Source organism: Poeciliopsis prolifica, unplaced genomic scaffold, assembly GCF_027474105.1.
Source record: "Poeciliopsis prolifica strain line A6 unplaced genomic scaffold, Auburn_PproV2 SCAFFOLD017, whole genome shotgun sequence".
NCBI lineage: Eukaryota > Metazoa > Chordata > Actinopteri > Cyprinodontiformes > Poeciliidae > Poeciliopsis > Poeciliopsis prolifica.
The window spans coordinates 9,364,808-9,388,413 of NW_026562392.1; the positions used below are offsets into that span (position 1 = coordinate 9,364,808).

Sequence of the window (23,606 nt, forward strand, 5' to 3'; positions counted from 1 at the left end):
TGTGTGGGGGTGTGTATGCGTGTGTGTGCTGTGTTTTGATCCTCCCTGTGCTTATAGAAATCTCAAAACGACCAGAGGAAACAGAGGAGTAATCATCACAACAAACATGATCATTTTGTTTTAAAACTGCTGCATTACAAAGCTAACGATTATTATTTAATAGAACAATGCATATAGTAAAACAAGACTTTATAGATAAAGCGTTTATTCCCTGCACAAGAAAATCAACAAACTAAGCTTCCTTAATTAATCTGAAATAAGCCTCAAGCTGGATAATTCAGTGCGTCACATGGTAGCTACCAACAGCAGAACTTTAAGATTTACTTTAAGGTTTGTGCTTATTGTATAATTTCCCTTCTCACTCATATTTTCTTTGTCTCTGGGACAGGATCAAGAACAGAACTCAAGGGAAAGAAAATGATGGACTGATATTTTTCTTTTAATACATATATACACAGCAGACTTTAGCGGGGCACCTTGGATATGTAAGACACGTGGTCTTAACAGAAGGAATCAATTTTTATAAGCTATGAAATAATGTAATCACATCTCATGTGCTTGAAAATATTTCCACTGCCCAAAATAAAATCAAACGTCTCATCAGGGTTATGCAAAAATCTTCTCTTTAAAATTAAAGAAATAGCAACTGTTACAGAATTTTCTGAAGTTAAATTACAATGTAAAAAAAAAATATTTTCAGGCAAATTCATTACCTTCTTTTATGGTTTACTGAAAAAAGGCATCGGCCCTGAGGCCATTACACCAACCAGAAAAATATGCAAGTTTAAAACCAAACATTTCAGAGTAAACTAGACCACTGAATCAGCCAGTGCACAACATAAACCAAAAATATTATTTTCTAACATGCATCATTAGTGCAGCCATTAACCACTGTGCTGTCTTTTTCTTTTTTTTTTTATTTTGCTTGATACAACATTTAGGCTCATTTTAAACTAAATGTATCATATTTTAAAATCATGTATACGATCAAAGGCCACAAAAAGTGTGGAGCAAAAACTCACTGCTTTTCATGTTAGAGTTCTGGCTGATTAAATTCCCTCATCATTCATATCTCAAGACCAACCCGAGAGGATACACACTTATCTACGCATGCAAAATGGAAATTATAAACTACATAAATATTTAGATTTCTCTGTACATTTTGTTCATTCTTCTAACTTGTCAGGATTTGTATTATACACACAGTACGAAGCTGAAACAGTCATATACACTGAGTAAGACAGCATTTAGTCACACAGAGCAGCCAGATCAAATCTCCTTCTGCTTAGAAGAAAAATGCATTTTGTGTGTGAACACTCCAGACTCTGGATGCATTTTTGTTTTCCTCCAGGAAAGAATAGCACAAGATAAATATTTAAAGAAAAATAAATAAAAGTTTTAGCAGAACTACTGTGCTGTATGAAAGTATTTGCCTCACTACAAATAGCTTCAGATTTATTCTCAGAACTGGTTAAATTGTTTATATTCAGTCACGTTTTGAGGGTGTTTGAGCATCAGTGGCCTGTTTAAGGTCCCGCCACCGCATCCAAATCTGATTAATATTGGTACTTTGACTAGGCTATTCCGGAATTGTCATTTTGTTTCTTTCATTTTGTTTGTTTTATTTTTGAGTGGTTCTAAGGTGGACCTGCTGATGTGCTTTGGATAAATACTCTGCTTCATAAAATTAAAATTAAAATCTCAAGGCTACAAACCAATGGCCCGACATTCTCTATCAAGATCCAATAGACAGTAAGGAAAAGTCCTGGCTCCATTAATTTCAACACGTTGCCCAGTTCCTGAAGCAGCAATGCAGCCCCAGACCATCACACTGCCATCCTTAACTCAGTTCAAATTCATTTGTGATGAGACAAGGTAGAGATAACTTATCCCACAGGAAGGAAGCTTAGTGATGATCGATTTTTTACATTAAATAAATCTAATCGTCATTTGAAACACCTCTCTGCCTTACTCAGAAAAGTAAAGGCAGAATTTGACTTTTTGAAAATTAAGTACGACAAAAAAACAAAAGCTGGAAAAACTCTGAAAGGAGGCAAATATTTTTTTTACAGCTCTGCATTTGGTTGCTTCCTTCAATTTCTTCCAAAGACATGTGCAAAAAAAAAAAAAAAAAAAAAAACTGAATAAATTGTTAATGTTAAGTTGAGGAAAACGATAATCGACATCAGATCAACTGCACAGGTGGAAAACAATGAGTCGGACTGGTGAAGAGATGAGGAGAAAACACCAGTGATATGTTGGCCAGCAGAGGGCAGCAGAGCTCAAATTATGACAGAGATACTGGAGAAACGAGTTGAGCCGAGGAAGAACAGCTGAATATGGCTCCAGATATAGTTTTGGGGCCATATTGGAGGTAGACATAAGCTCACCTCTTTACTTCAACTCACTCTTAAAACTGCCTCTAAAAGGTTTTCCAAAGGTTGCTCTTAGCGAGTGCGCATGGATTAGTGAAATTATATGAGATGTTTAACTGTAGCAGAGATTTGGACTATTCTGCTGATTGGGAAATGTAAGATATAACAAAAGCATAACGTTAACGGAAACAAACTAAACGAGTCGACAATAGTCGCATGCAAAAATATGTATAACAAAGCTTATGTTGGAATATGTTTTAGTATTGTTTTGTGGCCGCAAACTGCTGCAACGTTTTAAACAGTCATCCAACTTCCGGTCAGCCATCATAATATAAAGCCTGTGCTCAATAATGAAGTGATTTAACAGACTTAAAGCAGAGGTGAGGGTCTGTTATAATTTAGTGGCCTTCCAGTCTGGACTCTTCCAACACATAACCAGTCTGCTGTGCTTTTGTCAGATACATCATGTGAAATCCTCCTAAGAATCCCCTGATAGTTTGGTTCTTGGGAAGTGTCTGGACGACAGTCCGTTCTCGTCCTCTCCAGACAGCGAGGACAGACCAGTCAGTCTCACAAACGGACAGGTTTTCTTCAGGTCTACAAAGAGTATTGGTCTTGAATTGGTCAGTTTTTGCTGCTCCCTGTTGGAGCAGGTGGGGTTCCATCCTTCGTCTCCGTCTGTCCTTCCTTCTTTGCATCATCGTCAGGAAAGAAAAGAAGAGGGAACATGCCGAGGATGCAGCCGATCCCCACACCGATGGCTTTACCCTGCAGAGAAGAGGCAAAATGGGACACTTTATAAAACTATTACAAAAATTCAATATTCATTTATTTTACACTTTCGTTGCATTGAATCTTAATGGCGTCTGACCAATCAAAAGTTTTTCATATTTTATAAATCTTTTTTTTTTTTTTTTAGATTTGTAGGACTTTTTGGACCAAAAAAAGTCAAGATGTGGGTGTTTCAGCCTTGACTTGATTCAAAATTAATAACACTGATTTTTATGCATTATTATTTTTTGAGTAATGAGAGCGAAAACCACAAACCAACACTCTTTGTATATTATATATTATACTTCATGACTTAAAACTGTAATAAGACTGTAATTTAAAAAAAAATTACATGTTTTTTTTTTCACTTTCACTGCATTCCATCTTTTCAATAGTTTCACATCTTTCCAAAGATAAAAAGTTTTTCCAAATTTCTGAATCTTTTCTATATTTTATGCCTGTTTGGTCCTAAAGAGTCTGAGTTGTTTGAAGGAGAAAAATTCAAAACTCAAAAGTGGAATATTTTATTGATTTGATATGGTTTGATTTGGTTTACAAATGTGGGCGTACAAACCGAGTGACAGCTGACCCTGGTCTGCCACATATCCGCCTGCTTCGGACTCAGCTCGGGAATCTGCATGCCGAGTCGAGACGCCAAGGCCTCAACGTAACCTGCCAGCCTGAAGAGAAGGAGGGAAAAAGGAAACTTGAAGGATTTTGTAGTAATAATCTCACTGTGACCAGGAATGCAGCTGGACGTCTACATGAGGAAGAAATCAGAAAAGAAGTCTGGAGAGTATCAATAAACTCATTTTGGTGTTGGTTTTCTGTATTAATGCATCTGAAACATGACGCTGGATGTTTATTGCTAAAATGTGTTGAGGTTGTGGAAAGAAAAAAAAATTATGGTCATATTTGATCTAGTTTGTCTGGTTTTATGAAAAAATATTTTCTCCAAAATTTTACATTTCAGTTTTCACAGTAAGTTTTCGCAACAGACAAAATATCAAGATATCATCTGACTGAAAACCAGAACCTTTTAGTTGCAGGAAAATTTCAGAGGTTCTCTGCATAGAAATGTTGAAGGATTGGAGTAACTGCTCAGAGAAAGGCTAGAGACAGTTCAGCGCAACAACATGAAATGAGTAAAAACTATTTTCCGATCAAGCCTAACCTTTTCAGCCTAAATGTGCGATCATATGCCAACATGCACGCATAGCAAAATACAGCAACAGAAACACAATAGCAGGTCATTATAACCAAATTCAATGACAGCCACCATGTGTGATGGAATCTGGGCGTTAGCTGCAGCAGTTTGTGTGTGAGGAAAGAAATCTGAGTGATTATTCTGACGTACTGTTACTGTGGGGTTAAATCAGTGACTGGGACTAATGGATTCTCAGTTCACTGCTCACACAAATGAGCTGCAGCTGGAGCTGCAGGACTGATAGCAGCGAGCGGGGCGTCTGACGAGACGATAGTGGAGCCTCGCGGTGGCCGCTGGTGCTGAGACAGGATTATGAGGACCACCGAGTTTCATCAAGTTATGTAGAAATATTTGAGAGGTTAAATTTTCGGAGTGATCCTGTACCACTTTGTTCCATAAATGCAAACTCGTTTTTTAAATCTCCACACCGCCACAACAAATCGGGCATTTTTGCACAATCAAATTCAGTCCAATTTCTGCTCAAGCAGAAGTCAGGGGGTAAAAGAATCGCTCAGGAGATGAAATACAACAGCAATACCTACACTGATCCTGAGATGATGACATTTCCTGAATGCTTTTGCTAAGAGCCATCCATCGACATGAGAGGTTGTCCACAGAGAAGAAAAAAGCAGCTTGAAAACTGGAGAGACTATATAATAAATCTGAATATTTCCCATTAAAAGTGTTATTATCAGAGACAGAAGTGAGGGAACTGCACCTGCAGAGGTCCAAAGATGGTTTCTAGTTTATCATGGCTGTTTTGACATATCTCATTTAGAGTTAATTTGTCCTCAGAAATTTGAAACTGTAAGTGATGAAAACATCATCCATACATTGATTACACATCAGTTCATCCTTGCTGGATTACAGGGTTCCTGGTGCCCATCTCCAGCGGTCACTGGGTAAGAGGCAACAGGTTGCCAGTCCATCGGAGGGCGACACACACTCACACTTAGGGGCAATTTGTAGAGATCAATAACCTGCCAGTGATGTCTTTGGGCTGTGGGCGGAGCTGGAGTATCCAGAGAGAACCCACGGATGCACAGAGAGAACTCCATGCAGAAAGACCACAGACCAGGATTCAAACCCACAACCTTAATACTGAAAGGCAATAGTGCTAACTGAGCAGGATTATTTTTTATGTATTAATATAAAAATTGTACCATAAACATAAAGATTTTATTTTATTTTTTACGTTTGAGACTCTAAAGACAAATACTATAAATCACGGGACCAATACACTTTAATACATAAATAAAACATGACCACTCTTTGTCAACTGCTGCACAAAAATTAAATCTTTGAAATGAAACAACTTTGTTGTTTATGTATGCCATGAACATTTTCAGCATCAGGTCAGTGAGTGGATGGACTATAAAATGAAACAGAATGCATCTGGGTCAAAAAAGAAGCCATTGGCTCCCACTTGTTCCCCAGAGTTTATTAATGGGAGCCCTGAGTTTTCATCTTGTTTTGTCAGCCTTGGCTGAGTGCAATAATGCTTTGCTGTCTGGACTGTCTGCCCCAGAACGCCACTGATGCATTGGGTCCATAAGAAATGCAAAGAGAAAGAGAAATCAGGAGGTAACAGGAGGCAGCATCACTACCAATGAGCTCGAATGGTCAGAATGACTCATGAGCGAAATTATAGAGTATTAGTGGAGTAATTTCTGCCATCTGTCAATGGAAACATACACTGAGGAGACAGAAACAGGAGGTCTATATGAACAAATTGGAACATATGAGGATTGGAGTAGCATAGATTCAACACAAATGAAAAACAGACAAGCTGAACTCAGTCACTAATGACATTGAACAAAAAGTTCAATGTCATTGACACTGATGACATGTCATCAGTGTCAACATGAGGAACATGTTCTTGGTTTAGTGGCTTAACTTAGCCCCCTTCTGAGCTGCCATTAAACAACCAGTGACTCAGAGGAGCTAAAGTGAAGATCTTCTATTAGTCAGAAGTCCACACTTGAAACCTGCTGTTATTGAAACAAAAGCAGCCTGTTATGCAAATGAATTGAAGTGTTGAGAAACCGATAAAAAGCCTTCACACACGCTGACACGCATCCATCAAAACGGGGACAGAAAAATGAACTCTGGGAGATCCCATCAAGTCTCACCTTGACAAACTGACCACCTGAACTCTGTCTGTCATATGATTGAGTGGCAGCAAAGCCGTGCCTGTCCACTGAGAGTCTCAAGACTAGTCGACTAATATATCTAGCTGACAGGTATAAAATGCAACAGCATGACCCACATCCTCACATTGCCTTCAAATGCTGTTTATTTTAAATAAGAATAAATAAATAAACATGAGAAGACTGTTGATGACTCTTAAATTATGGTGCATGGTCTAATGTTGCCTCTAGAAGGCGCTAAAAATATTAGCAAGCTCACTTGGCATAAGAAAATGCAAACAATGCGCTTCTTACATTTATGGACCTTGACAGAGAGCAACACGACTCTGTCTTAAGAGTTCTTCTGAAATTATGTATCCATATCATTCTTCTTTTGACGATTCTGTCCACAAATGACCTTTCCTGAGTATACATTAAATACTTTATAAGTACCAAGCATATTTATTATTGTGACGCATTATAAATATATTTTCTTGTCATTAGACATGTAAATCTGTTAAAAATAGAATCCATATTTGTGACATAATCTTTAAACAAATCATAAATGTTCACACTGGCCCTGTTTAATGATGCTGTTTATACCACCTCATGCACTTAATATGTAATGAAGCTTTGTTCGGTATACTCTCATCTGTGTCATGCGTGCTAACGTGCAACTCTTACCCCAGTCCTGCCAGATCAGATACCAGGTTGCCAAGAGCAGCAGCTGCAAAAAATGCAAGGAGAGAGGAGTAATTACAGAATAGCTATACGCTGACGGCAGGTAAAAGGTGTAGCGTTTCTCCTGGCAATGTCATTAAAACGTGCTAATGAAACTGAGGTTGTGGGTTTAAAGTTCAAGATAAACAATTACTATTGATTCTCCGGACACTTGTCTGGAGAAAACAAAATATAAACCATTTTATTTTTACAAAACAAGTATCATAAAACAATCATATGGTCTAAACTTTAGGAATAATTTTAGCAAAATGATTAAATAATGTATGAAACAGACTCAAACATGAATTGAATTGTTTCTAAACATCTAATTTTCTCTCTACTAGTGCAGAAAGAAATCAACCACCTCAATTCAGAGGATGTTAAGATGAACATATTTATTCTGTAGCTTTGACATTACGGTGGAAGTGAGAAATAAAGTCTGTTCCTTTGCTGGTTGTCGTCTCAGCTGCTTATGACCCTGAATGTCAAAGATCACCAAATTTGGAACAACAGAAACACAGAAACCCTCAGCGGGAAAGACAAAAGATCAGTGGATCAATTGCTGCTGTAGCAACAACTTCAAACATTAACTTCACAAAGAGATCGTAGATACTTGGATCACGCCTCAAGTACAATGCTGCAGACAGAATATCACTCTAGATGTATCTGAGAAATCGTCTGCTTTCCAGAACAGATCTTTTTGAAGGGTGCGTACTTTTTCTAAATATAGAATGTTTGGTAAATGTTGAAAAAGTTTAAATTAGGATAAAAAACAAAACATTAAAAATCTTTTACCTGCCATAGTTGAAATGCCAAGAACCACACCGATGGACAACTCAATTTGTGTGCCCTGAGAAAACAATAACACGTTTTACTGGAGGGAATATTTATTTTCTTTGTAAGGTAAGCCATAAGCTTTCAGATTTGTACGGCATATCTCAGACACAGCCTTAAACTTTAAATAGCTTTTTTGAATCCCGTTTTAGAACAGGATGAAAAGTTTTAGTCTCTAACTAGCTTAATGTGCAAAAAGAAAAATATGACCTTTAGGTCACATTAGTTTCCGTCTGTATGAACCTTAGTAAAAACCTCAGGAGGATCCAAGTGCAGTCCAACTTTGGGTTTACTTTTTTTCAAAAAGTGGGAAATACACAAAATATGCATTTTTACCATCATGTCTTCCATTTTTATGAGCTATAGTTAGAATAAGAAATAATAAGAAAACAACTTTCTGTACAACCACCCATGATGATGGAGAAATTCAACAACCAACTGAAGCTCTTTTTCTGCTCACGCAGCAGCAATATGTTTGCTAAACAGAAATGTACTTACCTAAAGCCAGTGAATCTGCAAACTCCATGCATCCATGCTTAGTAAACACATTGTTCATTTAAACATAAATATGCCTCAAGACTATTTTAGAAAGCCAACACTTACAGCAACAATCATGATGCAGTTGTCCAAGAATCCAAATCCTACAAAGGGGATGGCATTATGCAGCAAGACTAGGAAGCAAACAAAAAAAAAAACTATTAGCTGACAAAACCTGGCAGGAAGAGACACTTTTTGGTCATTTCAATCTTTTCCTTTATTATACTTTTCCAGTCTTGGTCAAGTCGTAGTGACTTTGGGTACAAAACAAGAGCTGTCGGTTATCAATCAAGTTGCATCAGGCCCGTCTAATTTGTACATATCTGGAGATATTTCATACAACTGATGACTGAAAGGTTTCTAGCATCTTTTCTCTCTCTATTGTAAAGAAATGTGGTTGTGGGACTCCATCAAATCCTATTCTGCTGAAGGAAAATCATTTAGATTTGTTGGGCACAAAATTAAAGTACATTGAGATCACGGAAAAACAACATGGACATCATATATTAATAGCTTATGATTTTTATTGGAATAATGATAAAAGTGACAGTAGAAGGTATTAAGAAATGACACAATCTTTATATGTGTCATAGAGAATAATGGGAGGTCAGAGGAGAAGGCAGCAGCTGATCTGGGAAGAGGCTGAGGAGCACTGGGGAGCCAAGTAGAGACAGGCACAGGTGCAAGTAATTAATAGGATGAGGTGGGAGGAAAGATGCATTCACTGCCAGGTGGGAAAATACAGAGCAGCCTTAAACTGTGTAACAGTAAACCTGCATATTCAACCCCAATACAAGTCTGACAAAACCTCACCAAACATTTCACAAACTGTAAGTTCAACTTATCTGTATTATTAGTCTTTTCTTCTGAATTTGTTTTTCAGAGGAAAAACAAAACAGTATACTAGATGTTGCAGCTTCATTGTCAGCAGGGCAAAATTTACGTTTTGTAAGAGCACAATCCATCAATAATACAGAGAGATTCATGTTCTGAAGGCACTGTGAAATGAGATTTGAAGAGATCACAACCCACTATGAGTTAGCTTATTATTATGATTCAAGTTTAAGCGACTGTAGTTAAGGTACCTCACCCTGTGAAACAATAACACCAGTAATCCCCATCATCTGTACAGCTTGGCGGAGCACAGATGACGCACTCTCCGTGAGGATTTTATGACTTAAAGGTGAACCTTTTCTGGTACTGTAACACATCTGCTTGTTTATTGTGTTTATGTATTTTTGGAAACATTTTTCCTTTTTATGACTGATGTGAATTGATTTCAGGCAGCTTGTGACCTTTTGTTGAATATGACCATCGGGCTGAACTTTCCTCAATGGATTCATTCCACCACCTTACTTTTTTTTCCTGATTATCCATTTTAGTAATTTCTGGTAGAGGACCAATCACTGGAAACTCGATATTTGATCTCTCTAACCAAATCCTTTCTAACAGAGGAGAAATCCAGATATTAAATACGAGATTGTAGGATATCTAAAAGCTCATAATATGCAATATACATGAACATAATTTCATCATTATTTGACAGACTGATTATTATATCGGAAGCTACTATAATAAAGGCTTAAGATGTATGTCAATATTGGTATTTCAACATTTTAGGTTTATTTATTGCACCCAAGTCAAGTCCTGGAAAGCCTTAATCCTCAGTTTCCACATCAGCATTCAGCGCTGCAAAGGCATGGTTATGAGCCATTCATCTGATTCAGGTATGTTGAAGGAATGAATCTAAAAGCTGCAAGACACAGCTCCCGAGATTGGACTTAGGTATGCCCAAGTCCAGTCTCGGAAGTCTTATTACTGAATGTAGCACAATGGCTAAATGAACAGATGAGGAACATGTGTGGTAATGTGTGAAAGCCAGGGACTGAGGGAAAGCATCAAGTGAATCAGGGGACATAGAAAAACAGAACACAAGCATGATATGTAGATAAACACAGAGGGAATATCACTTAAAAACAAACCTTAAATAAAATGGATCAAAATTACAAAACAAAAAACTCTTAAGTACTAAAGATTAGACACTAATTAGTATTAGAAGGGTTTCCAAGCTTTTTATCAATCAATTTAAAGGGTGTTTTGGTATTGTTATGTGTTCCTTAATGAACATCCATGTTAAATGTAAAGCTAGGAGAGCATTTACAAACCATTTCATGCTTCGTTTTTCAATGAACACAGCTTCCCAGATTTTTAAAAAGCTTAATGTTGATGGGTCTGTAGATAATCTCACGAGACATGGATGCAAAAAACATGAAGTGGGCCCAGTTTGGTATTAGGGTTGATTTGCTGAATCTTGAAACAGGGAACCTTTAATCTTTAGAGCATAACGGAGTATCAAGGCTGCCAGAGCACCTTGGAATGAAGCTTATTGTCTGGTTTCAGAAAGGTGATCACCAAGATATTTTCTGACAAAAGTAAGATGAGCCTTTGATTTACATGTGGTCAGCAACTCTCCCCTGGATTCCAGTTTCTGCTAGTCTCTTTCTTACTGATGAATTATGAACACTGGCCTTACTTGGTGACACTGATGTCTGCAGAGCTTTAGAAGTTATGCTGGGTTACTTTGTGATCTTCTTGATGAGTCATCAATGTCCTCTTGGGATAATTTTAGTAGGCCAGCTGCTGCTGGGAAGCTTTACCACTGTTTTATGTCTTATCTGTTTGTGAAAAATGACTCTCACTCTGGTTTGATGGAGTTCCAAGGCTTCAGAAATTACGTTGTGGCTCATCTTTTTCAGAATTTATTCAGATCAATTTGTTTCTCTTTTACATGTTTTTGCCTACTTTATGCTCTTAAAGACTTTGAAAAAAAAAATCAGTTAATCACAGTTAATTCATGATTTAACAAGGAAAGAGTGGAGGGTTGACTTAGAGAAGCTCATTATGTAAACAAATTCATACATCACCACATTCTGCATGATCATCCAAAAGAAGGAGCAGACCTACCATATCTCAACTGGGCTGCAGTAGGTGGTGCAATTTCCAGCTGCCCTGAAAAAAAAATGAATTTAAAAAAATGTTACAAAAGTATTTTTGGAAAATCCCAGCATGAATGATATGTTTAAAGTTTGAATGATAAAGTCGATCAATGAGAACCGTCTGGACACAAAAGAAATAGCAAGAGACGGTGGGAATAACATTTAGTCAGAGGAGATGGACAGCAGACAGAGGAAATCGGTAACAGCTTTCCATCATTGTCACTTCATCCAAGACAAACATGCATGTGAGGACAAAGGCAATATCATTGATATTTCTGTTGCTAACACGGCCTTGGAGACAGGACCTGCTGTCAAATACGACAAGTGTTTGTGAAAGAGAGTGGTGACAAACAGACACAGATAAAAGATGAGAAGGCAGAAGGTGTAAAAGCAATTTATTTTAAATGGTTCTCTGGCCTAACTTAGTTGAAAATACAACTAAGCTGAGAGTCAAATTACAGTTTTTATGTGCTGTGGCAATTAAGCTGAAGACAGGGAGACAATAATGTCTTGTGACCTGTGTATGGGATGAGAGACTGTAAGATAAGCTCCAGGTTTATCCTGCAGACTGTGAAGGAACACGATGAGCTTTAAAACCAAAGACAATTACATGAGTTTAAGGCTGATCACACACAGCAGGATCACTTCCTTTGCAGGTTGCTTGAAATTGGATTCCAGTGAAGACAGACAATATGTAAGTTCACATAATGAAGTCTATGGCATCATTCTCCAGTCTTATTTTACCTCTGCAGGTAAGGTCAGATAGAGGGAGAGTTTTATTTAAGGGAATGAAGCCAAATTAACTCCCAGCACAGTATTCTTCAGCCTCAGCTTCAACAGAGTGTGAGAATTCACAGATGCACTCGCAGTCTCCACATGCTGTCTGCACTGATATAGGAAAGAGAGCAGATAGGAGGAAGACTATTACCGCTGACTATCGACTGGAAGTAGCGAACTGCAACAACCAGGTGATCAATTACAGGAAACACCAATGGGAGTTTGGCCACCGGAGCCTCCAGTTTTCCACCAGGGTGTGGTGGCATCAGTCCTTTCAGCCAGCCTTCCTGTTCACATCTACCTTTACTGCTCCATCTTCTCCATCTCCTCTCCTCCTTTTTGTTCACTTCTCTCCGAAGAGAAAACTGAAGGCCCATATCGAATGTACGAACCAAGTTCATCATCTGCTGTTGCTTCCAGCTTCGACAGCTTGTGCAAAATGAAGTATTGCTCATTTCAAAATTCCCTCTGGAGCGTTCTTTCAGCTAATCAACTATTATCTCCGGTCGCAGATCGTGGAAAAGCCTTGCAGCTTAATAAGCATCAATTATTCCACAACAGCAGAAGAACAAATTGACACTGATCAAAGTCATTTCCACAGAGCCAGCATTGTTTTGTACCAGAGATCATAGCCAAGCCTTTATTTCTCGTTTAGCAACTGTTGAAGTATTAAATAAAACCTTCCCATGATGCACCTAAACCATCAACAACATAGCTGCTGTTTCATCTTTAAAGCTTTTCTCACCGATACAGAAATATACCCCCAGCTCTCTCAAATACAGCAAAAATAAGATTACATGTCTTCCCTAAAATACCAAGTAATTTAGTCTTAAAATGCATCATTTTCATTTAGTTGAAAGATTTTACAGAACATTGTAAAGGACAGTTTTCCATAATTAAAAGGAGCTTGAATTCTGCACTTTATCAGAAAATTATGGAGGAGAATCTGGATCATCAGTTTGTGGTTTTAAGCTGAAGTGCTTAAGACAGCAATCACAAGCAGACAAGCAAGTTCTCCTCTTAATGTTTCAATAAGTAAATAAATAGATAAAGGTTTTAGAGTGGGAAAATCAAGGTCTGTACTTAAACCACATTTAGATTTTGTGTTATGACCATAAGCAGGACCTTCATGCTCAAAAAAATCCTCCAATTCACCAAACTTTGGCCAAACAATCCTCTACAGAAGAAGGGACAAAATTTCCTCCACAAAATTATCACATTATCACAACCCTAAAGAGCTGGCTATTAGGTTTCACACAGGCCCAGGTTGGTTTAAATAGCATTTTTTCTTAAAACACACACACACACACACACACACACACACACACACACACACACACACACACACACACACACACACACACACACACACACACACACACACACACACACACGCACACACACACAATTGTGCATTGCATTTACTCAAGATATAATCTTTTGACTTTAAAATGAAGCAAATAAATCTTTAAGGAGGCAAATGATGGAACCTCCACTTTCAGTATGAACATTTTAATAACTTAATTTTAGAAGTTTAATAAATGAACAGGTTATGCAAAAAAAGGGAGTCTCGTTTAAGTAAAAACTACAGGAGGTATACATGAAGACGTAAATACAGCTGTAGAGACTCAAAACAGACAACTAGTTTAGGACCTACTATTATGTTAAATAATTCAATTTAAAAATGTGCTTTACTTTTACAGCTCTCAAAAAAGTGTGAAGTAGTTGACACAGAGTTAGTTTTAAAACATTTCTCGACCAGTCTGACTCTTCCTGGTTTTATCCAGCCATTCATCAACTTTACTCTGGCTGACATTGCTGCATATTGCGCCCACAGCTCCTTTTGTTCTCAAAGTATTGATTGCTTGTGGGCTTGTATCCCCAAGAGCTGTTGTCCAGAGTGACTTCAAATTCAGCTGACCTGAGTGGTGAAAACATTTAATGGGCTGTGATGAGCTGCTAATCAGGAGCAGGGCAACCAGGTTTTACTCGTAACTTCAGCAGTACTGCAGGATCTGCAACGCATACTGATGACAGTGTTTACAGATAAGTTCAAAGCAGCTGCAGATTTGTTGTTTTTGATGTTTATGTCACCAGTTTGTTTAATCCGATTATCCGATTTCACCTTCTTGTTTTATGCTTTTGCTTATACCTGCTGCTCTGTCGCTCTCTGTGTGATTCAGCCACCAACACTAAACTGTACTTCTTTTGTTCAAAAAGAAAAAACAAAAAAACAATGAAAAAGTCACACTTTGCTGACACTTTTCGGCCTTGACAAATGACTCATTACAGACTTTGCTGCTTGGTGCTGGCACAGCATGGAAGTGACGTGTGAAAAGAGTTTAGGAATATAGAGATAGGTCTGAGGCAACCAAGAACCAAAGCAAGGCTCAGCTTTGATGAGTGAAACTCTCAGCTCACACTAAGCATCCTGCACCTCAGTAAAAATGAAAAATATGGGTGGTGAGATTTTCTGCCAATTCAGGTATTAGTGTTACAAGAGGCAGAAACAAGGAAAGCTGGAACTGCATTTTTTATTACAAGCTATCCAAACTGGCACAATATTTCTTGTTTCTGTTTGTGTGTCATTCGATATTGCAAATGTGAATTTAAGAGACACCGTTGTTCTTTGTTTCAGAAATATCTGGCATTTAAGAGATACATTATCTGAGATGATGTTGTGAGTCCTTAAACATGGTGTATAAATTAGTGTCGCCTGAGTGAAATTGTATTGATGTGTGTTCGATTTAGCGTGTGTGTGTGTGTGTGTGTGTGTGTGTGTGTGTGTGTGTGTGTGTGTGTGTGTGTGTGTGTGTGTGTGTGTGTGTGTGTGTGTGTGTGTGTGTGTGTGTGTGTGTGTGTGTGTGTGTGCCAGGGTTCAACAGAAAAGGAACAATAGAAGGTTAAAATCATCCATCAAATGCCCAGCTCCTGCTATTCCACCTGTGATGTAGGAGACAGGAACAGGAAAATTAAACACAAAAAGGATCTTGTGGACAAGGCATTGATTAAAAAATTAAAAATGTGAGAAAGAAATCAGCAATGAGTTTGAATTTATTAGGCCTGATAAGAAGTGATGAGATATACATATAAAATTATATATTAATTATATATTATAACAAATACTGACAGCCATTGTTATTAACTGAAGAAGTGGAGTGCAGACATGCTAGATTTTGAAATGTACTTTTCTTTGACTTGACTGAGCATAGTTATTATTTTGGCACCATTTTAGGCACCTTAAACAGAACAAAGTCAAACAGCCATCAAGTTTTAATGACCCACCTGATAAATGGCAAACTAAAGCAATAGAAAGGAGATGCAAGTGCTACCAAAAAGCTGGCAGTAGTCAACCATGTGCTGTTTTAACCTCAACATTGACAAGAGCAATTGTACTTGAAGCGTTTTTCACTTTTGTGTGAAAACTGCATGGTTCATCTTTGTTGTCCATTTGCTGCTGTTGTAGGTAATTTAGGTGTAGGTCATTTCTAATCTATTTCATTTTTCAATTCTCTACTTTTGTAAAACTAATCCAGATCTAGAAACCAATTGCATCCATGCTTTTCCAAACCTTGTAGAAAACCTAATAGCAAGTTTTACAGGTTTTTTTCCCCATAATTTCATCCTAGATTTTTTCCAGGTACAAAAAAAATACCATTTGCCACGTACCCTGCATTAAATCTGCCTGCTTTGCCAACCATTGATTAGCAATATTCCTCTTTGATCAGTTATACACAGTAGCACTAAAGAGCATCCAGTAAATATTATCTTCCAGCAAAAAGTACTGGACACGCATGTACTGATTGTAGCTTGATTTGGTACCGGTTTTAAAGTATGGCACATTCAGATTAAAGAATCTAAATCGAAAATAAGTACAATGAATTTAGCACTGATTATTCTTATTGTTAAATTTTTTGAATTTGCTCACTAACATCTGGGTCAAAAAGTCAAAACTTTACTTTATGAAATTATGAATGTAATCCTGCTTAGGACAAAATGTGTTATGTCATAGGTCAAGCTCATCTACAAAGAAAAAATAAGATGATCCATCATCGCTTTCTGACCTCAATACTGAGTGGACAGGTTTATTTAAACAAAGGCCACCTTGAATATCAAACAGCTCCTGTTCTGCATAATAATATCAATACCTGAGCTCTGGCTCTGTCATGTAATTCATTCCTCCAGCTACCTAAACACTGAGGTCTGTGGACATATCTGATAGGACAGCTTAAGGTTGGCAATACATTGAAAATATTGTTTTAGTCCTTAGGTCCTTATCAAATTTTGCTTTATCACAATTTCTCTTTAGGTGTTTTTCATGTCAATATGACATACACATACATTTGTTCAGAGGAAACCTGGAAAACTTTGTAAAGAAACATACAAGGGAAATGTAACAGTTTGAATAGCTTACTAAGATTTGGTAAAAGATTGCATAGAAGGAAAAAACTGAATCTGGTCTGATCCTTGGTGAGGATGCCATACAGCCACCTTGCCTATATTTGAACACCCAGAGTGAAAAATTATGACACCAAGAACAGCCAAATATTATTGTGATCACAGCAAATGCTCAACACTCTTATGGACTGATTAAAAAGAAACTTGAGGATGTTTTCAACAGAAATTCTCTGAGCAAGAGCTTTAGAAAATAAAATATGTCCTTTACAATTCTAAATACTGCTAAGTGTAACATAACTGTAATAAAATCTAAAACGTTTTGATGTGGTTTTATTACAGAAATGGCTAAACTAACAAAATACAGGAGAGCAACTGAATTGACTTCCTGGTAGGTGAGTAATTTAAGGGAACCGATCGTGTTTTTCTGGGAGTCAAACATGATAGCAACATCTTTTTAGTGTGTGTAGATGTGTAGCAGTGTTAGTCACTTCCACAGTAATGGGGAGGTAATCTGATTGTCCATCAGTCACAGTCAGTTATATGTCAGCATACACTCTCATACTGCAGCACTTTCTATGTGAATTATTATGACGATGAAGTGTGAGCTGATTCAGTACGGCACATGAAAACGCTCTTAGAAAAGAAGGTTGTCTTGTGGAAGGAGGTAAGAACTCGTTGCTTCCCTGTTTGCCTCAAAATGTGAAACAAAAACAACTTTTTATCCATCTGAAGCTGTAGAAACAATATAAAAATCAAAACTAGCAATTATCAGTGACAGGGAAGAGCTGAGCTATGATTGGACTGGAGGCTTCCTTCATTTCTTTGAACTAAAATATTCATCACGTCCTCATTTGATATGAATATCCAAGACTCAGGACTATTTGATTAGATATTGTTGGTGCTTATTCACACACTAAGCACTTCTGAGGCCTCAAACACACTAAAAGGTATTGTGTGAGTTTAGCATGGTTAATGTTTATCTTTAGGCATTTAAAAGGATGTTTAAGCAGAAATAAAATGTTACATTGATGCTAAATTTAGATGTTTTTTTGCTCAAAGATTGCATCCATTTGTTCTTTGACAAATACTTTAAAGATCAACTTTTGTTCTCATTTGATGGTGGAGAAATATGTATCCACTCCAAAGAACAAAAATAAACCAAGTAAGTTTATTGATGGCCTGCAATCAAAACAGTCTGAGGATCAGCATCTTCTGCAACTATTCGGTTAAATTTTGTTTGCAAAAGGTAAATAAGTTAAAATGCAAACCTCTGAAAGTCTACATGCCACCACCTCTATATGTGTGACCTTTAACATGAATAGCCTTTTTTCTGACTTTTCTTTTTCCCAATGAACCAATCTGCAGTCCTCAAAAGCCTCTGGGTTCAGGGAAGATATACATCGAGTGGAAAGTATGAAATACCCCAGTTTATTTCAGTGCAAAGTAAAATGTTCAGTCTTTCCAACATAACCATATCAAAATGCAACATTTAAAATAAAGAAAAATAGTGAAGGCTCATTTAACTGATTAAATAACTAAATAATACAGTCGCATGCAGGTTTTACAACTTGGATTTCTCTGAGATTAAATCTGCTAGTCCTAATTTTGATTTTTAAGAAATGTAAAACATAAAATAGAAAAAATCCTGCAGATGGTTTGATTGAGATGGTGCTTTTGTCTCAAAATAAAAATGCAGAAATTATCAGATTGTCCCCATTTATGCCATAAAGCATATGTTACCAAAACTTTGCGATTTTTTTTTTACTAAAAAGTGCATCCATGCATATGTTGTTGGTTGATGCATTTAAAGACCTAAAATGGTGGCGGTTCGTTGTTATGACTGCACATATTACAGTCTACTTTTCAGTCTTAAAACTCCAGCTCACATGTCAGAGATGCTGGAGGAAAATTGACTGATCCAATTTCTGCATAATTGATTGTCAAATATCACATCAATTTCTAACTACTGATTTGAACAGTAATAACAGAACACACTCAAATTTGCCCACCATCATTTTGACTCTCCCATAGCACACTGATTTAATTCACTGTCATGTACTGAGTAATGTCACTGTCATGTACTGAGTAATGTCAACAAGCTGCTGCTATGTGCAGGTATCTAGGCTAAAATATAAAGGTTAGGCATTGAGTCTCCTGCAGGATGCTGATAGGTTTTGTCAAGAAAAAGAATCTATCTTCCTGCCAATACAGCAGCCACAGCAAGTCAACCGGCCTAGCAATCAGTGATTCAGCTTGTCTGAGGTCTGTATGCGTAGCAGGTAAGAGAATCCCGCAGAGTCTTTATATCATGAAGGTGAGGACGTCAGCAAATTCCCGGCGGGCAGGGCTAAAAGGTGAAAGAGAAGGACAGGAAATGTCCTCTGCATGTTGCCACCTCGGTGACTATTCACAAAGAGTTGTGTCCAAACATAATAATAGAAGGTTAGGTGGAAGGAAAAGTGTAGTGCCAAATGGTTTATAATAGTTTCTTATCCACAGCATGGAAGCAAAGCATACACAAGACTCTGTGGCCAGTTCACAGTGGTGTTGCTCACAGTAAACAGAAATAAAGGCTTGAAAACGTTACTGTGTATAATTATTTTATATAACACGTTTCATTTTGTGAATTAATCTATTGAAAAAGATTAACTAAATAAGGTAACTTTTCAATAGTTTTTTGATTTGGTCTGTAATAGGAAATTTTGGCTGACATTTTGTATTAATCAATGTGGCCCAAACAATATAAAATTTTTCAAATAAAATTAATGTTGGGTTTACACCCTAAAAGCCCAACATTGTTTGTGCAATGGATCTACATGAAATCTTTGTTTCATTTTTGTTATTTGCTGAAATAAGTTATTGAAAAGTAATGATGCTCATTTTGTATTTAGTTGTTTCCAATATTACAGATACATTAAATCTCCTGTTTGTATCTCTGTATTTATTACCTGTTTTTGAAAAACAAAACATTAAAAAATGCAGGGCACTGCCGTCACTCCTGTTCTTCGGATCTGTCTTATCAGAAAGGGTTGCAGCCAAGACCAGAGATAAGGCTAACACACATTCTTATCTCAGATTTCACAGCTGAATCCTTATTTCCCGTTCTCTTGGGGACTACAGAAGAGATTTCCTGTTTAGGCCGTCTTAAGTGGCCGCCAGATCGTTCGGGTCCCCAACCACCTTGTTGCTAATCGTCTTCTACTTTCTCCACAGTTGTTTCCAAATTGTTAACAATCCAGTTCACCGATTAGTCTCCCAAAAACACACAAGCTCTCCATGTCTTCTCTTCCTCCGTCTAGGAGTAGTTTTTGAGAAATTTGTTCTGTTACTCCTGAGCTGGTCTGCTACAGTTGGGTCAATTTCTTAATTAAAAAATATATATTTATATTTTTGGTGATTATAGAAGAGATCAATATTAAGGTGCAAACTAACTAATTCTGCTTTTCTTATTAAGCAAGATTGAGGTTACAACTTCGAGATTTCATGTGACTATTTATACCAGTAAATTTGTGGATAGAGAATATTCAACCTGTCTTTCCTGTGAATTGGTTTGCCTTCACTTCAGGTGTACGAGACTCACACGGTTATCACTTAAGGCAGTGGGTATTGACACAGATTAAATCTGGCTGTTTTCAACAACTGAAGAATTACAGAAGAAGAGCAATCCAATACATCTGTAACTGCACAGCTTGACCTTTCAAGTGCTGTAATTTTCTGGGGATCAAGATTATAGCTTAAAAGCAAACAAGTATTGATATAAAACATAAAACAATTCATATTCAAATTCCTGTCTGTATGGTTATTTGTATTACATTATTTAATGAGAGATTTAAGATTGATCTGTAAAACCTATGAGGAAACTAATTTGCAAAACTGTGTGAGAGAATAAAACAAAGCTTCTTATCAACGCTGCAGACTTCATAGCAGGATTTCTAACATCAGAAGAAAAGTCCATCTGATTTTTCCTTATGTCCTTCAATGACATCACTGAGACCATGACAAATGCAAATATTTGAAATCTTAACTTCTGGAGTTGATCCAAGAATTATGTTTCTCTTATATCTCACACAATCACAAATATGAAACTAAAGCCTGTTAATAAATAATAAGTATGGTAAAGCACAGACGCCGAGTTTTATCCCCAGTGGGAAAGAGTGTGAACAATTTGGGTCATCAGCACAGAAGCTATAAAGCCTCTTCATCATTACTTAACTGTTTCTCCCGCTGCATTCCCCTCCTTATTGACTGACTACTTTCTCTCTGCATGTGGGAGATCCTCTGTTATGATGCATTTCTCATGCTCCCATAATGGTATTCTTACATTACACAGAGATGCAGTAATGCCTCCACACTGAGTACATTGTACAATTCACTAAACGCTACCTACAAGAAACAGGATTTGAGCCTCAACATTTTTGTGCAAAAGGACTTATGGTAGCCCCACTAGAACCAGAGCCCTGAATGAAGATATATGAAATGCCAAAATTTGCAAAGGTTTATCAAGTAATGGAAACATAAACATCACATTAAATCGCTGATTAAATAAAAAAGAGGTTTTGCTAGAAAATTGTAAATATCAGTGACAACAAGAAAGAGTAAATGCCCGATAGAATTTAAAAGGAAATAATTATTAACATTTCCTATCAGTTACCTTGAGGCTAAGGCTTTAGAGAATTTTTTTTTTCAGCAGATATTTCTGAGCCCACTTCACCAGTCCATTTTAAACCTGACAATAATACTTACAGGTACTCTAGACTTTCAACAAAACAAACTGTAAAAATTGCTGCATCATGAAGGCACAAATCAAAACAAAAGGGAAGGACGCCCACATGTTGTAAGACAGTGCCAGCTACTAATCATTTATCCTGCACAACACAGATCAGAAGGTCTAGAAGCACTGCCCTCCAACCTGTCTTATCACATAATAAGCATTACAGATTTATAAAAACGAGATGTCAGTGCATATATACCTGCTGTAAACAGAATAGAATACATCAAACAGACTGCAAAAAGTCCAAAATTGATAGTATATGATCACGGGTTAAATATGTCCGTCAAAATTCAGCCACACACACTCCAGATTCTTATATTCATTTTTTTAGCTCCTCATCTATAGATAATATGACATTTATGAGAAGTGGTCCTGAAAAAAGGCTTATTTTTTAGAAATTTGACTAGAATCTGCCCACAGCTGAAGACCAGTCAGACCTCAATTATCCTTTAAGAGATTATAATAACCATTTTAATAAAACACCCAATTTATTTCTCCCTGCTGGGATTTAAAACTGCAGTTAATCAATATTACTACATACATTTCTTTTTATGCACAAACACAAACATAGATTAAATTTTCAGAAATTGCACGAGAATTATTTGTAAGCAGCTGTTCACAGGTAGAGCACAAATGACTGAACCTAAAGGAAGAACTTTAGCATCCTGACGGTGTTGACATGTAACACCTTGTACCTTCTGCTTCACAGTGAAACACTACCTACCCTGAGCAATGGCTATGGACTCGAACTTATGCAGCTCCCGCAGCAGACAGCTGCGCTCCGACGGATGGAGGCTGTAAATGAAGTCCTTGGCTCCGCGGGGTGAGTTGAGGGGCTCCACGGGCTCCTTCAGGGGATGTGTGCCCAAGAAGCATCGCTGCACCAGCGCGGAGAGCGGAGGCTGCGAGGCAAGCCTCCCCGGGGAGCCTGATACTACAGCGGATGGTCCGCCGCTCCTGTGTCCGGCTCTGGACGGTCCTCTCCCGGCTGTCAAGGAGAAGGCAGGCCGCAGGACTCTCCGCAGCATCTTAGGGATGAGGGTGGAGAAATAACCCGGAGTCCTGACGGACAACAGCCCACGGTTATTAAGAGTAAAATTTTATTTTTCTCAACCACGTGACATTCCCCGTGATTTAATTATTTATGTTACAAACTAAGGTCCGCGCGACGGTGGTAGGAAAACACGGCTTCTCCATCCGACAACCAAATGTGAAGCCGACATTATTTACAACTCACGCTATTTACAAGCTGGTATTTTTAGTTTGCAACCCTCTTCCTAAACGAAAAGCTGCACAAACCAAACTGCAAACACGAGTTACTGGGACGCACCTCAGTCGATGCTCCGCTGTCCCGTCCTCCAGCCTCCGCCAGGAGAAGCCCGAAAAACACGGCGAGCGCTCCGGTTCATACGCTTCACTCGCTCTAAGAGCTTCCGCACAGCGACACAGAAACCGCAGACATTAAACCGACTTGTGTAACAGTAAGAGAAATCACATTTTCGGTTTCTTCGGACTAACCTCTGGCTGGCAGGATGGAGTGAGGCGGATGGGAGGGCACAGCGGCGGGCAGCGACCTCGAAAATGTTGACCAATAGCAGCGCCGCTTTCCTCCGTGCGTAACTCTGACGGCACCGTCAGACGTACGCACCTCTGATCGCAGCCTCATTTGGGGACTGCTTGGGTCAGAAATTCAAGGCCTGCTGTGCTGAAGAAAGTGTAAAATTTATGCAAACGGGGCAAGTTATGTAGGTAATTTAATGTCACGTTTGAAATCAAAAGGCGTCAAGTTATTCCTTTTTCTTTTAGAATGGTTCATATTGTCAATGAAAATAAGAGCCAAAAACTTATGTAACTATTCACGCCTTATCAAGATGAAAATATTGGACATTACAAGGGTAAATCAGTGTCACAAATGGGTGTGTCCATCCATTCCTTTCCATACTATAACCCAGGTGGGGCACTTCAATTGTTTAACCAGACCTGAGTCCACACCCAAAGGAAAAAAAAGACATCACGTGGCATTATGTTTCAGAAAGAAGGCGCTCATTTATTAAAATAAAATAAAAGAAAGTCTCCTGTGTGATTAACTAT

General features: G+C 37.8%; 1 protein-coding gene across 1 annotated transcript; it reads right to left on the bottom strand.

Annotated features, from left to right (window-relative positions):
- Window positions 1–418: 418 nt before the first annotated feature.
- On the bottom strand, window positions 419–23,075 carry LOC129367429 (transmembrane protein 65-like). The gene is made up of 8 exons (XM_055041824.1): window positions 22,846–23,075; window positions 22,240–22,577; window positions 11,538–11,582; window positions 8,640–8,707; window positions 7,998–8,052; window positions 7,167–7,209; window positions 3,721–3,826; window positions 419–3,143 (listed from the first exon to the last, which is right to left on the bottom strand). The coding sequence occupies exons 2-8, from the start codon at window positions 22,541–22,543 to the stop codon at window positions 3,000–3,002; spliced, it is 765 nt and encodes a 254-aa protein (XP_054897799.1). The 5' UTR covers window positions 22,544–22,577; window positions 22,846–23,075; the 3' UTR covers window positions 419–2,999.
- Between the last annotated feature and the right edge of the window lie 531 nt (window positions 23,076–23,606).

Excerpts from the sequence above, each read along its gene's own strand:
- LOC129367429 (XM_055041824.1), bottom strand. The coding sequence starts at position 22,543 with ATGCTGCGGAGAGTCCTGCGGCCTGCCTTCTCCTTGACAGCCGGGAGA. Across the intron at positions 11,583-22,239 it reads GTCCATAGCCATTGCTCAGG|GGCAGCTGGAAATTGCACCA; the intron begins GTAGGTAGTGTT and ends TTTTTTTTTCAG. Across the intron at positions 3,827-7,166 it reads TCTGATCTGGCAGGACTGGG|GCTGGCAGGTTACGTTGAGG; the intron begins GTAAGAGTTGCA and ends CCTTCTCTTCAG.